Source organism: Caenorhabditis briggsae, assembly GCF_000004555.2.
Source record: "Caenorhabditis briggsae complete genome, chrIV, whole genome shotgun sequence".
NCBI lineage: Eukaryota > Metazoa > Nematoda > Chromadorea > Rhabditida > Rhabditidae > Caenorhabditis > Caenorhabditis briggsae.
In genome coordinates, this window is record NC_013487.2 from 14,751,324 (window position 1) to 14,766,013 (window position 14,690).

Consider the following 14,690-nt stretch of genomic DNA (forward strand, 5'->3'; position numbering starts at 1 on the left):
GGGTAACGCCCCGGAATTTGTCAAAAACAAAATTAAGCTAATCTAGTCGTGTTTGGGCTCATTTTGAAGCTCCAAACCTGAAAATTTTGAATTCAGCTATTTCTGGGCTTAAGAAAGAGCCCAAACACGACTAGGATAGCTTAAAATTTATTTTTGACAAGTTCAGGTTGCACATCAGTTTATTTCCAGATCCCATTGCTGTATTCCGGAATCTCTCACTTCCCAGCTACTCAAATTTCTTTAATGACAACACATCAAACACAACGGAAGCGAATTTTGATGATCCTGAGGACTCTGAGATTTCAGGAAGTCTAGAATTTTCCGAAAATTTTACATCGTCAGAATCCATTTCTACGACTCCAATTCCATTCAAAGATGATTGCTCATTACCAGTTTACGATCCATGGGACAAACAAATCAAGCCTTTTATTGTAGATGTGGATAAAACGAAGCATTGTGATAGGACATGGAAACCGTATACAGAATTAGTGAATGGCACATGGAGAATAGTTCAGGAGAAGCCAGGAATGAATTGTAAAGCTAGGTGAGTAAGATATTTGATTTTCGGAAGTTAGGAGCTTCAAAATGAGCCCAAACACAATCAGGATAGAGGAAACGCAACGCGGCCGCGACGCACCCAACGAAACTAGTCGAAAACGAAATTTCAGTTAGCATAGTCGTGCTTAGGCTCATTTTGAAGCTGGGGATTTCACAAATTTGAATTTTTGTGCTGTTTTCCATAATTAGCTAGTCAAAAGCTTCAAAACGAGCCCAAACACGACTAGGGTTGGAGAAACGCAATGCAACCGCGACGAGTCTTGTCAAAAATTGGAATTTGGCTAATCTAGTCGTGTTTAGGCTTGTTTTGAAGCTGGGGATTTCACAAATTTGAATTTTTGTGCTAGTTTCCATGATTAGCTAGTTGAAATCTTCAAAATAAGCCCAAACACAACTAGATTAGCTCCCAATTGAACATTTGATGAGTTTCGTTGAGTGCGTCGCGGTTCAGCATCGTCCGTCGGACCTCATCTGCTTTGACCTAATTTATCTCGGTTCCGGTGAAAGATATCAAAAAGTGATCAACTGATAAAATGTTTCTGACAAAATTCCACACATTTTATCAGTTGACAAAATTTTAATACCTTTTACATAAACTGAGATAAATTGATCCAAATTAGATATTTTTCAGATGCTTCTACCTCCCAATCCTTTCGGGACCCTCGAAAATCTCCGATTGGTCTGCGCCAGGACCCGTGGATTGTGAATTCCTAGAAGCAGTGTGTTGGGAAGGAACAAACGAGGTCTATGGATATATTCATACACAAATTATACCAAAGTAAGAAACTTTTTAAACTGAAAATTAAGAAAATTCTGGAATTCCAGGAAAATTCTGGAATTCAAGGAGCTGGAGAAGCCCAACATTGAGAATAAGGAGTATCCCGATGTTTTTGTTTTTGTTGTGGACTCATTGTCGTCGGGAATGGCAAAAAGGTATGAGATTTAAGTTTGGAAAGATGCGAGCTTCAAAATAAACCCAAACATGACTAATATTGAAAAAAAGCATTGCGACCGCGACGCATCTAAAGGAAGTAGTGAATTATCAAGTTTGCGCTTGGCTAGACGTGTTTGGGCTCATTTCAGAGCTTAATAACAGTTAAATCCGGATTTTTCTAGTTGAGAGCTTCCAAATGAGCTCAAACACGACTATGCTAGCTTCAATCTGATTTTTGACGAGTGGCGCGTCGCGGTCGCGTTGCCTGTCAAGAGAATCTTGTTGTGTTTGGGCTCATTTCAAAGCTCCTTACCTTCCAAATCCAAATGTTATATTTTCAGATCTCTCCCCAAAACCCTGGAATACTTCAAAACCAAACATCAAGCCATCGATTTCCCGTTTTTGAGCCAAGTCGGTATGCGAAGTCAAGTCAATGCTGTTCCACTGTGGTTTGGTATACAAATGCGCTCTAGTGACATATTTTTTTCAAATTATTGATTTTTCAGGAAAACAAATAGAAGCTGGTACTTTAAAAGGTGGAGAGCAAATTCATGTGGATTGGAGTGAAGATGAGTACTGTAAGAAGTATATGGACAATGAGACGAATTTATACAAGGATTTTCAGGAGGCTGGGTATACGGTAGGTGGAAATGAGGTCAAAATTTGTGATCACTAGGTGACAAGCTTCAAAATGAGCCTAAACACCACTAGAATTGGTTAAATTTCAATTTTGGCGAATTCTATTGGAGGCGTCGCGGTCGCGTTGCGTGCTTAGCAACAATATTTGTGTTTAGGCTCATTTTGGAGCTTACAATCAGCTGAAAAATTGTGTTATATGAAAATGCAAATTAATCATAAAAAAACGCTTCAAAATGAGCCTAAACACGACTACTTTCGCTACATTCCAAAATGTTCCGATTTCCGTTGCCTGCGTCGCGGTTGCGTTGCGTACGAAAACGAAACATAGTCGTGTTTAGGCTCATTTTGAAGCTCTGAATAAGCAGATTAGCTTTTCATGGTTTAAAACTCAGTTAGCTCCAAACGAGAGCGTGAAAATGAGCCTTAATCGACTATGCTAGCCTAAATTTGATATCGGACAAGTTCCGTTAGACGTGTCGCGGTCACGTTGCGTGTTGAGGGAATCTAAATCTAAACCGACTAGAATACGCGACGCAACGGCGACGCGTCAGACAGAACTAATCAAAAATAAGATTTAAGCTAGCATAGTTGTGTTTGGGCTCATTTTGAAGCTCTCAACCTTCAAAATCTAAATTTTGCAATTCCAGACTCTCTACGTAGACGACTGGTACTACCAAACGCTGACCAGCAATCCAGACTGCAAAGGATTCGAACACTTCTTCACGAATCACACATTCTACCCGTATACCAAAATTTGGGAGAAAGAAGGACTTCAAAAAACTAAAAATCACTTGGCCGGAGATAAATTATGCAGAGAGGTTCATCTAGCGGCCATGGAGTATTTCGATCAGTTTGTCAAAGTTTATCCAGGTTTTGTAGTCCTCGTGAAGGCGGGAACTTTGAATTTTTGATCAATTTTTGAAATATTTTAGACCGCCCAAAGTTCACATGGAATTGGTTTGTACATTTGGCACACAACTTCTTAGCTGGAGCCGATAGACTCGATGATCCTATGTTGGCATGGTTTGAGAGGAATTTTGAATTGGTATGCTAACTTTGGAGAGGTGAATCTTGAAAACTAGAAAAGCTAGGTTAAAAAATTAACAACGAAATTGTAGAAAATTTTATGTGCTCTATTTTTGTGTCTTGAACTTTTTAATTAGCTAACTTAGTTTTTGAGTTATGCGTCTTTAAAGTTTGAAAGGGGCAGACGCAGAGACGTCACACACTCTAGCTTCTCTGCGTCTCCCTTCTCCCCCTTTTCCTTGATTTTTATAACATTTTCAGTTTGACAACGCCTTCATCATCTTCACAGCAGACCACGGCTTCAAATTGGGACCCCCGGCGCTTTATAAAACTGAAATGGGAGAATTCGAGAAGCATAATCCGTTTTTACAAATTTCGGTTCCCAAGAAATATCGGGATAATGGAATTTTGGAGGTTATGAAAGAGAATGCACAACGATTGCAAAGTCAGTATGATACCAGAGCAACGATTTTGGATATTTTGAAGGTTAGTGAGAGAGTATGGAAAGTGGGAGAGGGCAGAGAAGCGAGATTGTCTGCGTCTCTGACGTTAACTTTGAGCGCCTATATCTCGAGAAGGAAAAGAGCTAGAAAAAAACATTCTTGTTGTAAAATGCCCAAAATTTTACGCTCTACATTTTTACAATTTACACTTTTTTTCTAGCTTTTTTACTTTTCAAGTTACAACCCATTTTCCAGTACCAACCCTCCACTAACTTCACGGACCGCGCCACCCTCAAAATCCCCGACGAAAAAGGCAACTCCTATCTTCGTCACCAACCAAGTACCCCTCGAAACTGTGAACATTTGCCAATTCCACAGCAGTACTGTATCTGCGAATCAAAGTCTACGGATATGAAGGAAGAGTGAGGGAATCTATAAGGCTTTAGGGTTAAAAAACGGTTTTTTTTTCAGCAAAAAACTGAGCCAACGGCTGGCCGAGGCACTTATAAAACATATTCATGGATTATTGAACAATTATAAAATTACCGGGATTTGTCATAGATACGAAATTGATCATGTGAGTTTCTGAAATTTTCTCAGCGCACTCTCTCTCACTGACCACTACTCTCCTCCCCCTTCTTATACGTCTTGCTGTCGTCTCTCACGGTGTGACTGCTTGGCGCAATGGTAGCGCGTTCGACTCCAGATCGAAAGGTTGGGCGTTCGATCCGCTCAGTGGTCAAAGCCTTTTTTCTTTTTTGTTTTTGTGTGTGGAGTCCTGTGGACCCCTGAAAAGTATTCCGGAGTCATTTTTTTTTTGCTTTCAGGTGTCCGCCCTGGACCTTCATACATCCTCCTCATCAGCCAAAATCACTTATCACATTGCCGTCAAAACGAAACATCCCGCACATTTCGAAACGCTGGTCACTGAGGATCGAAAAACTGGAGAATTGAAATTTGACGAAATTATGAGGCTCGATAAATTGGGTCAACTGCATTGTGCTCGAAACCGGTGCATTTTAGTTCTTTGTGTTACTGTAGGAATCAAATTTTTGTTAATTAGTTAATTTATTCATTTCAAATTAATAAATCGTTTAAAAATTTTCTGAATTTTCGAATTTATGAATTTATGAATTTATGAATTTATGAATTTATGAATTTATGAATTTTTGAATTTTTGAATTTTTAGACATTCTGGAAGTTTCCGAGTCATTTCTGACCAATTTCGAATCATTGATTGTAGAGACATAGTTGTTTATTCCTGAAACTTCAAAATAACGCAACCGCGACGCATCTGACAGAATTCGCCAAACTCAAAGTTAAGCTAGCCTAGTCGTGTATAGGCTCATTTTGAAGCTCAAAAAACGCTGAATTCAAAATTAACATTTTCAACTTCATAAAACTTAACCATTCAAGACTGAACTAAAATTTCGGACGCTCCACATTGACGACTGGTACTTCCAAATCCTTACAAAGTACCCAAGTTGCTTAGGCTTTGAAAATTACTATACAAGTCGCACCTTCTATCCATTCACCCATATTAATGAAGTTTCTGGAATCAAGAAAACCAAGGATAGCTTAAAAGAAAGCGATTTGTGTCGAGAGTCTTATCACGGAGCAATTGATTATTTCGATCAGTTCGCTGAGGCTTATTCAGGTTACTGTAGTTTTCGTAGACTTGCTCGTAGACTCTCCTCCCTTTCCTATACGCCATCCACCCTCCTTCGCTTCCGTGACTGCTTGGCGCAATGGTAGCGCGTTCGACTTCAGATCGAAAGGTCACAGGTCCGGCTGAATCGAGTGTTCCGAATGCGCGCGTCTCCTAGATGCATTCTAGGTGGGTGGGCGATGTGTGCGATATGGGTCTGATACGGTAGGCCGACTACAACACTCCGAAATCCCGGATGCGCGCATTGTTTACCGTAAATCCACACCGGCAACTTTGTCAATTCGAGCCTACATTTCTGATTTTTCGATTATTCCTTCGATGTTTTTTGTGAAAAAGAATTATGGCAGAATAAAAAATCGCTGAATTCTTGCAAAAACATGTCTTTCACTCGTTAATTGCTATGTTTTTCGCCAAAATAGGTGATATTGAGATTTTTTGATTTCACTTTGTAATTATTGTAAAAATCGTATTTTCAGGTGGAATAAAAGGTAAGTTGGTAAGTATACAATAATTACAAAGTGTAAATTATAAAAATTTTTAATTTTTTTCATGCAATTTCAAAAAAAGTGAAAATGAGACATATTTTTTGAACAAATGAAAAAAAACAATTTTTAGCGAATTTTTTCCCATTTTGATCTGTTTTTGATTGCATATCAAATTTAGATGGAAACTGCCATAAGTCTTTTTCAAAACCAAAATATTGAGTTTCGAAAAATCAGTAATATGTCGTTCAAAATATAAAAGAATATGGAATAATAAAGGAAAAGTACGAAATCGGAAGACCTGAACAAAATCACATCACAATAGAACTTAACTGATACTTCTAGGAACCCCCAACCAACGTTTTAGTTCATTTCATCGAGTGCCAGCAAGCCAGGCGAGGAGATGCTTTGCGGCGGCGGTGTGCCCCATATGCCCCGTATATGCCCCATACCGGCGTCCTTTCCCTGTACCCAATTCATCGGCGCGTCCTCCGTCGCCCATCCATTATGCGTATGCGCGCCCATGACCTGTGGGTTGGGCGTTCGATCCGCTCAGTGGTCAAAGTCTTTTTTCTTTTTTGTTTTTGTGTGTGGACGCGTTGGGAAGTGTTCTGGAACCTTTTTTATATCAGGTTTTTTTCTTTTTGCATGTAGAGCCCTGAAACGTGTTTAAACAAACTTTGAGCTCAATTATCTGGGTTACTGAGATATCGAAAAGTGGTCAACTAATAAAATATTGCTGATGATATGGTAAACTTTTTATCAGATAACAGATTTTTGATATCACTCATAGAAACCGAGATATTGAGCTGAAAAAGTAAATATCCTTATATTACTGATTTTACTGTATGTTCACTTTATTTATCTCGGTTACTGTAAAAGATGCCAAAAAGTAGTCAACTAATAAAATTTTCATCATATTATCACCAACATTTTACCAGCTAACTACTTTTTGATATCTTTTATAGGAGCCGAGATAATTGAGCTCAAAGTGTCCCAAAATTTCAAAAAGTTTGTAACAAGTTAAAAGTTTCAATTTGAATTTTCTAGATCAAATGATCATATTTTAGTACTCCCTACTCCATAGCAAATATAAGAAAGTCGTAAATTGAATGATTGTATGCACCTTGAAATTGCTATCACTGATAAGAAAGATAAGGCAAAAGGGAAGGAATTAAGTAGGCAGGTATTAGTACCGTATTCAGGAAAATGGAAATGTTTAATGTTAAGAAATAGAGCGTTTTCAAAATTTTTCAGTTTCCTGTTTCACATTTTTTCAAAAATTATACTTTGTTCTAATCCGGAAAAAATTATTTGGTTCCAGTAATCCAAAAAAATCTGAAAATTTCAGAAAATTTTTTTTTCTATTTCAAAATTTCTAGAATTTTCGAAAAGTATAATTTTCTATCGGTGAATTCAAGATTTTTTCTCATTTCCAGAATAGTTTTTCAATCTGAAATGTTCAGAAAAAAGGGGTTTTTTAGTTTTCCAAATTTTAATTTCAAAATTCGAAAAAGAAAAAAATTGAAAAATCTGAAATTTTTGGGTAATTTTTTTTTGTAAAATGGTTTTTTTTGCTGTTTCAAATTGTCTTAAATTTTCTGATAATATAATTATCTCTCGTTGATATCAAAACTTTATTCAGAAGTTATTATAGAAAATTTGAAATTTTCAGGCAAAATATATCTTTTGACTTTCAAATTTTTTTGAATCCTTTCCGATATCAAATTTTTTGCTGTTTCAACTTTATTGAAATTCTCAGAAAACACATTAATCTCTGTTGGTTTGATAGTCTTCATTTTTAGAATAACCTTTAAAAAATTGAAGCTCGTGCTCGTTGAGCTCTTATATCTCGGTTACTGTAGAATGTATCAAAAAGTGGTCAACTGAAAAATGAAAGTAAAGGTCCTGCTGGTACTGATTTCACGATACATTTGCTTTGAGCTCATTTATCTCGGTTACTGTAAGAGATATCATAAAAAGGTCAACTAATAATAATGCAGATAGAAAGATAAATGTTTTATCAGTTGACAGGTTTATGGTATCTCTTACAGGAACATAAATAATTGAGCTCAAAGAGCTCAAATTGAATTTTCAAGATCAAAAAATCAAATTTTAGAATCTACTCCATTTTTGAAAAGCAAATACAGGAAGGAGGTCGTAAATTGTGCATTCTACGTTTGAAGACAATCAGAACCCTTTTCATAAAAAGGAAAATATTGAAATTTTGAATTTTCTATATTTCAGCTAAAATAATTTTTACATTCAAAGTGTCTCCATAACTACCAAAATTTTGAAAAAAATTGCTTGCTGTTTCAAAACTCTTGGAATACTCTGAAAATATAACTCTCTCTCTGGAACATACTCAGAATTATTTTAAAAGCTAAAATTAAATTTTGCAAAAAATGCAGTTTCAAATCATCTGAAATTCTCTGAAATTTCAATTATCCTTTGTTGGTTTTAGAAGTTCAGCTTTCAGAATATTACAAAAAAATCTGATATATGTTTGGGATTTTTTATGAAAGTTTAAATCAAAATTTTGAGAAAAAAAATTCAAAAAATATTTGCTGTTCCAAAACTTCTAGAATATTCTGAAACTAGAACTCTCTCTCGTTAATTTTTGAATTTTCCCTTTTAGAATAATTTTAAAATTCAAACTGAAATTTTCAGAATTTTTTTAGTAATCCAAAAATCAAACTTCAAACTTTGGGAAAATGTTTTTTTGCTGTTTCAAAGTTTCTGGAATTTTCTGAAAATATAATTTTCATTTGTTGGTAGCAAAGTTTTGGCATTCGGATTAATTTTAAAAAAATCAGAAAATTTCTTTGAAAATCTTTTTTTTGTTTTCAAAATTTAAGCTAAAAATTTGAGAAAAGGTTAGAAAAATTCAAAAATTAAAAACTGTTTCAAATCGAATTTTCAAGATGACGAAATCAAATTTTAGAGCCTACTCCATTTTCAAAAAGCAAATACAGAAAGGAGGTCGTAAACTGTGCATACTACGTTTGAAGACAATCAGAAAACTTTTCGTAAAAATGAAAATTTTTCTAAATATTGAAATTTCTAAATTTTTAGCTAAAATAACTTTTTTACCGAACTTTTGCAAAAAAAAGTTGCTGTTTCAAAACTTTTGGAATACTCTGAGAATAAAATTGTTTCTTGTTGCTAATAAGCTACCAATTACTCCTCGTTGCTTGTAGAAGGTTAACGGCTTTCCGAATAATCTATAGACAACTGAAATTTGCAAAAATTAGCTTCAAATTTTCAAAAAAAAATTTGTCCGCTGTTTCAAAATTTTCTGGAATTTCCGTGAAATATTATTATCACTCGTTGATCCTATCTCTCGCTGAAATCATAATTTTTTCACAAAATATTTTAGAAAATCTGAAATTTTCAGAAAAATATATTTTTCGATTTCCAATATTTTTTTGAATTCTTTTCGAAAATTCATTTTTTGCTGTTTCAACTTCCTTGAAATTCTTTGAAAATATTATTCATTTCTCAGGTAATGGATGTTGACATTCAGTATAATTTCGGAAAATCTGAAACTTTTTGAAAAGAGATTTCAAAAAAAAATTATTTGGGGTGCGATTTTTGACCCGTTTCTTTGGACCCAAGTGCGTTGGTGTTACGTCATGAATGATTAAAAAAAACTTCTGAAAATCTGAAAATTCCAGAGAAATTTTCAAAAATACACTTTTTACACTTCTCTCAAATTTTGAGAAAACAAGTTTTGCTGTTTCAAATTTTCTGGAATCCTCTCCAAATATAGTTATTTCTCGTTTTTTTAAATAATTTTCCGTCCCAGAATAATCCTTGTAAAATCTGAAAATTTCAGAGAAAAAATGAGCCGGAAACTTCTAGAAGAAGAACATTTCAAAGATTCAGAATTGCTATTCAATTTTGGAAGTTTGGAAAATCGGAAAAGTGAGTTTTTTTTTCCTCAAAAATCCGAAACTTCTTGAAATTTCAGATCCCCAAAATCGCCGGTTTTCAGATCCGTAAGTTCTCAAAAATCCAATTTTTAAATAAATCAAAAATTTCAGAAAATTCCTATTCCACCTAATTTTCACTTTTTCCGTTGTGTTTCTAATTGGGCTGTATGGAGCATTCGTCTGGCAAACCAGTAATCAAGGTGCGCACGCAACGCGACCGCGACGCGTCTGACAGAATTCGTCGAATATCTATTTAGGCTAACCTAGTCGTGTTTAGGCTCATTTCGAAGCTCTAAACTTGTTGATTTTGAATTTTAAACAAATTTCTGTGTTCGGAAAGTTGGAAGCTTCAAAATGAGCCTAAACAAGCCTATCCTAGAGGCGTCGCAGTCGCGTAGCGGTTATTAGAAAACTAACCTCACTTTTCCAGAATATTCCACACGAAAAGTCATTTTTTCAACTACAAACTATACAAATCCCACTAACGTAGAATCTACAGTATCTCAATACAATGACGACTGTAAAATACCACAAATCGATCCATGGGATTATACAGTAATCCCATTTTTGGACGAAAGCGATAAAACGAAAAACTGCAATCGGACATGGAAACCGTATACAGAATTGGCGAAGGGAAAATGGAAAATTGTCACTAAGGAGCAGAATTTAACTTGTAAGGCAAGTTTAGTGTTATTTGGGAGGTTATAAGCTTCAAAATGAGCCTAAACACGACTACAGTGTAAAACACGCTACGCAACCATGACGCGTCTAAAGGAACTGAGCAAAATTAAATAAAAGCTAGAATAGTCGTGTTTAGGCTCATCTTTGAAGCTTGGAATTTGAAATTTTCGGGTTTTTATCGTTTTTTTGTTGCTCTAGGTGCCTTCAAATGAGCCCAAACACGTCTAGTATTCAAAACACGCTACGCAACCGCGCCGCCTCTACCGAAACTAGTCAAAAATCAAGTTTGAGTTAGAGTAGTCGTGTTTAGGCGTATTTCGAAGCTCAAAACGCCAAAAATACGTTGAGAATCTCAAAAGTTCATATTGCTCATGTTATCAGCTTCGAAACGAGCCCAAACACGACTAGAATCGCCAGACTTTGAATTTTGGCGACGTTTGCTAGACGCGTTTCAGTCGTGTACCGTGTTATTGGGTCTAGTCTCGTTTAGGCTTATTTAGATACTCTAGACACTAAAAATGCATTGAACGTGTAAAAAGTTTGAATTTCAAAAGTTATGAGCTTCAAAATGAGCTTAGACGCGACTGAATTGATAAACTTAGAAGTTTGGCTAGTTCTGTTAGACGTGTTGCGGTCGCGTGACGTGTTTTCGTACCTAGTCATGTTTAGGCTTATTTAACAGCTGAAAACACTACGGATACATTGAAATAACACAAAATTCAAATTTCTGATATTTTGGGCTTCAAAATGAGCATAAACACAACTAGAATCGCTTTAAACATTGGCGAATTTCGTTAGACGCATCGCGGTCGCGTTGCGTGCTTTCGTGTCTAGTCATGTTTAGGCTCATTTTGAAGTTCAAAACACCACAAACTTTTTAGCAAACCGCAAAATCAAAGTTCCTCATGCTTTAAGCTTTAAAATAAGCCCGAACACGACTAAGATTGCTGAACTTTGAAAATTGATAAGTTTCGATAGACGCGTTGCGTATTTTGGATGCTAGTTGTGTTTAGGCTCACTTCAAAGCTCTAAACACCACAAATAATTTGGCAGACAGCAACCTCGAAGTTTCTCAAGTTTTGGGCTCCAAAATGAGCCAAAAAAAGGATTTCACAATTTTCAGATGCCACACCTGGACCAGCCTAAAAAGTCCCGTAAACATAACCGATTGGTTTCCACCGGGACCCACGGATTGTGAATTTCTGGAAACTGCTTGTTGGAAAAATAAAACCGAGGAGGCCTATGGATATATTCATACACAAATTCGACCAAAGTGAGTTTCTTTTAAAACATTTTCTTAGAAAAAAAAAATGATATTCAGAAATTTGGAAAAGCCAAAAATCAGAAAGGAGGATCATCCGGATGTTTTTGTGTTTTTAGTGGATTCTGTGGCAACTGGAATGGCCAGACGGTACGCTACGCAACCGCGACGCGTCTAACAGAACTCGTTAGAAATTAATTTCGAGCTACNCTAGCCGTGTTTGGGCTCATTTTGAAGCACTTATTTTAAAAAAATTCGAACTTAACAATCTGTGAGCTTTCAAATAAACCTAAGCACGACCAGGCTAGCTCAAAATTGATTTTTGACGAATTCCGTCCGGAGCGTCGCGGTTGCGTGGCGTTTTTGAAGCTCACACGGTTCTCATAGCTTTTGGGTCCGTCCTAAACTTTCGAGTATGACAAAATTGAGTTTGACCTTGCTTAAGCTTCAAAATGAGTGCGAACACGACAAGTGTACGCAACGCGACCGCGACGCGCCTGACGGAACTTGTTAGAAAACAAATTTAAGCTAGCACAGCCGTGTTTGTGCTCATTTTGACGCTCCTAATCTCCTAAATTCAAATTTCTAATTCAGATCTCTCCCGAAAACCCTTGGATACCTAAAAACCAAATTCAAAGCTGTCGAATTTCCATTTGTGAGCCCAGTCGCCGCGCGGAGTCAAGTCAACGCTGTCCCTTTATGGTTTGGTATGCAAATGCGCTCAATTGACAAAATTTTTGGATTTTTTTTTTTCAGGAAAACAAGTGGAAGCTGGAACTCAAAAAGGTGGAAAAACAATAAAAGTGGATTGGACGGAGGAGGAGTACTGTAAAACGTTTCTGGATAATCGCACGGATATGTTTAGGGAGTTTGAGAAAATTGGGTATAAGGTTGGTCAAAAATTTGTGGAAAGATAGACTCAGGTCGTTTAAAGCTTCAAAATGAGCCCAAACACGGCTAGGGTTGATGAACTACAAAATTTGACGAGTTTCGTTAGATTGCGTTGCGTGTTTTGGACTTTAGTCGTGTTTAGGCTCATTTGGAAGCTTTCAATGTCTTAAATCTGAATTATAACAAATCACATTGTGTTTGCGACGTTTCGAGCTTCAAAATGAGCCTAAACACGACTAGGTTTGGTAAACTTTGAAATTTGATGAGTTTCGTTAGACGCGTCGCGGTTGCGATGCGTGTTTTTGAATATAGTCGTGTTTAGGCTCATTTTGAAGGTCTTAATGTCTTAAACTTAGATTTTGCGTTTTTAAGTTGAAATTGTAGCGTTTTGAGCTTCAAAATGAGCCCAAACACAATTAGTGTTGAAAAACTTTGAAATTCTCCAAGTTCCGTTAGACGCGTCGCGGTTGCGTTCCGTTTTAAAAAATCTGGTCGTGTTTAGGCTCGTTTTAAAGCTAAGAACTACAAAAATTCAGATTTTTAGATTACAAAACTTTCAAAACTACCAAAAAACGAAAAAAACGTTTTTCCAGACAGCCTACATAGACGACTGGTCCAGTCAAACGCTCACAAACAATCCGGATTGTAAAGGCTTCCAAAATTTCTACACCACTCACAATTTCAATTTATTCAACAAAATATGGGATTATACTGGATTGAAGATCACCAAGAAGCATTTAAATGGACAATTCTGTCGAGAGGTCCATCAATCGGCTATGGAATATTTTGAGCAGTTTGCAGAGGCCTATTCAGGTTACTGTAGTTCTCTGGGCTGCGGGAAATTTGAATGTTTTGAATTTAGATGATCCAAAATTCTCATGGAACTGGTTTGTACATTTGGCACATAGTCATTTGTCGGGAGCTGATCGAATGGATACCCCTATGGTGGATATGTTCAGAAGGAATATGGAGAAGGTAATCTTTCAAATTGAAATATCTGAAAAAGTAGAAAAGTTAGATGAAAGTTGTCAATTACAAAAAAACTGCTCTATAGGATTTCTGCGGTCCCTGAAGAGAATAATGGTCCGGAGAGAAAATAATCATCAAGATTATCTATGAAGTTGTCGATGTATTCCAAGATCCAGGTCCGGCCCAAACAGCTCTAGTTCCAGCTGCTTCCAATTTCAGCTTCAGGATCATAATCGTCAGTTCCAATAGCTGCAGTACTAGGACNCAGGACACAGGACNCAGGTTCGGCTACCACAGCTCCAGCTCNTGCTCTCCAGCTGAAGATGGAAAACATCTCCACTAGCTCCGATTCCGCCTCCACCAGCTCCGATTCCGCCTCCACCAGCTCCGATTCCACCTCCACCAGCTTNGAATCCATCTCCACTAGCTCCGATTCCGCCTCCACCAGCTCCGATTCCGCCTCCACCAGCTCCGATTCCGCCTCCACCAGCTCCGATTCCGCCTCCACCAGCTCCGATTCCACCTCCACCAGCTTCGAATCCATCTCCACTAGCTCCGATTCCGCCTCCACCAGCTCCGATTCCGCCTCCCCCAGCTCCGATTCCGCCTCCACCAGATCCGATTCCACCTCCACCAGCTTCGAATCCATCTCCACTAGCTCCGATTCCGCCTCCACCAGCTCCGATTCCGCCTCCACCAGCTCCGATTCCATCTCCACCAGCTTCGAATCCATCTCCACTAGCTCCGATTCCGCCTCCACCAGCTCCGATTCCGCCTCCACCAGCTCCGATTCCGCCTCCACCAGCTCCGATTCCACCTCCACCAGCTTCGAATCCATCTCCACTAGCTCCGATTCCGCCTCCACCAGCTCCGATTCCGCCTCCACCAGCTCCGATTCCATCTCCACCAGCTTCGAATCCATCTCCACTAGCTCCGATTCCGCCTCCACCAGCTCCGATTCCGCCTCCACCAGCTCCGATTCCGCCTCCACCAGCTCCGATTCCGCCTCCACCAGCTCCGATTCCACCTCCACCAGCTTCGAATCCATCTCCACTAGCTCCGATTCCGCCTCCACCAGCTCCGATTCCGCCTCCACCAGCTCCGATTCCATCTTCATCAGCTCCGAATCCATCTTCATCAGCTCCGAATCCATCTTCACCAGCTCCGATTCTATTTCTACCAGCTCCGAATCCATCCCCAGC

The 14,690-nt window shown here is 37.9% G+C and overlaps 3 protein-coding genes and 2 non-coding genes across 5 annotated transcripts in view; 4 read left to right on the top strand and 1 right to left on the bottom strand.

Moving 5' to 3' along the window:
* The window catches only part of CBG15594, a gene marked incomplete at both ends in the record, with an annotated part of 6,063 nt that extends 708 nt beyond the window's left edge, over positions 1–5,355 (top strand). Inside the window, 12 exons of the mRNA XM_045236212.1 lie at positions 190–544; positions 1,190–1,336; positions 1,384–1,491; positions 1,834–1,946; positions 1,999–2,132; positions 2,779–3,001; positions 3,064–3,176; positions 3,419–3,643; positions 3,838–4,022; positions 4,072–4,177; positions 4,428–4,637; positions 5,017–5,355. Coding sequence (XP_045095746.1) covers positions 190–544; positions 1,190–1,336; positions 1,384–1,491; positions 1,834–1,946; positions 1,999–2,132; positions 2,779–3,001; positions 3,064–3,176; positions 3,419–3,643; positions 3,838–4,022; positions 4,072–4,177; positions 4,428–4,637; positions 5,017–5,355 — 2,258 coding nt within the window. The remainder of the gene's footprint in view (positions 1–189; positions 545–1,189; positions 1,337–1,383; positions 1,492–1,833; positions 1,947–1,998; positions 2,133–2,778; positions 3,002–3,063; positions 3,177–3,418; positions 3,644–3,837; positions 4,023–4,071; positions 4,178–4,427; positions 4,638–5,016) is intronic.
* On the top strand, positions 4,271–4,342 carry CBG28685. Its single transcript has one exon. It is a non-coding gene (tRNA).
* CBG28330 lies at positions 5,336–5,403 on the top strand. The gene has a single exon. It is a non-coding gene (tRNA).
* A 4,193-nt stretch (positions 5,404–9,596) lies between these two features.
* On the top strand, positions 9,597–13,685 carry CBG15595 (the record flags this gene model as incomplete). Its single annotated transcript, XM_045236213.1, has 9 exons — positions 9,597–9,678; positions 10,117–10,375; positions 11,491–11,640; positions 11,689–11,778; positions 12,223–12,335; positions 12,385–12,518; positions 13,113–13,332; positions 13,382–13,494; positions 13,665–13,685. The coding sequence occupies 9 exons, from the start codon at positions 9,597–9,599 to the stop codon at positions 13,683–13,685; spliced, it is 1,182 nt and encodes a 393-aa protein (XP_045095747.1).
* Positions 13,686–13,745: 60 nt separating this feature from the next.
* The window catches only part of CBG15596, a gene marked incomplete at both ends in the record, with an annotated part of 3,521 nt that continues 2,576 nt past the window's right edge, over positions 13,746–14,690 (bottom strand). The window contains one exon of the mRNA XM_045236214.1: positions 13,746–14,690. This exon is cut by the window's right edge and continues 1,321 nt beyond it. Coding sequence (XP_045095748.1) covers positions 13,746–14,690 — 945 coding nt within the window.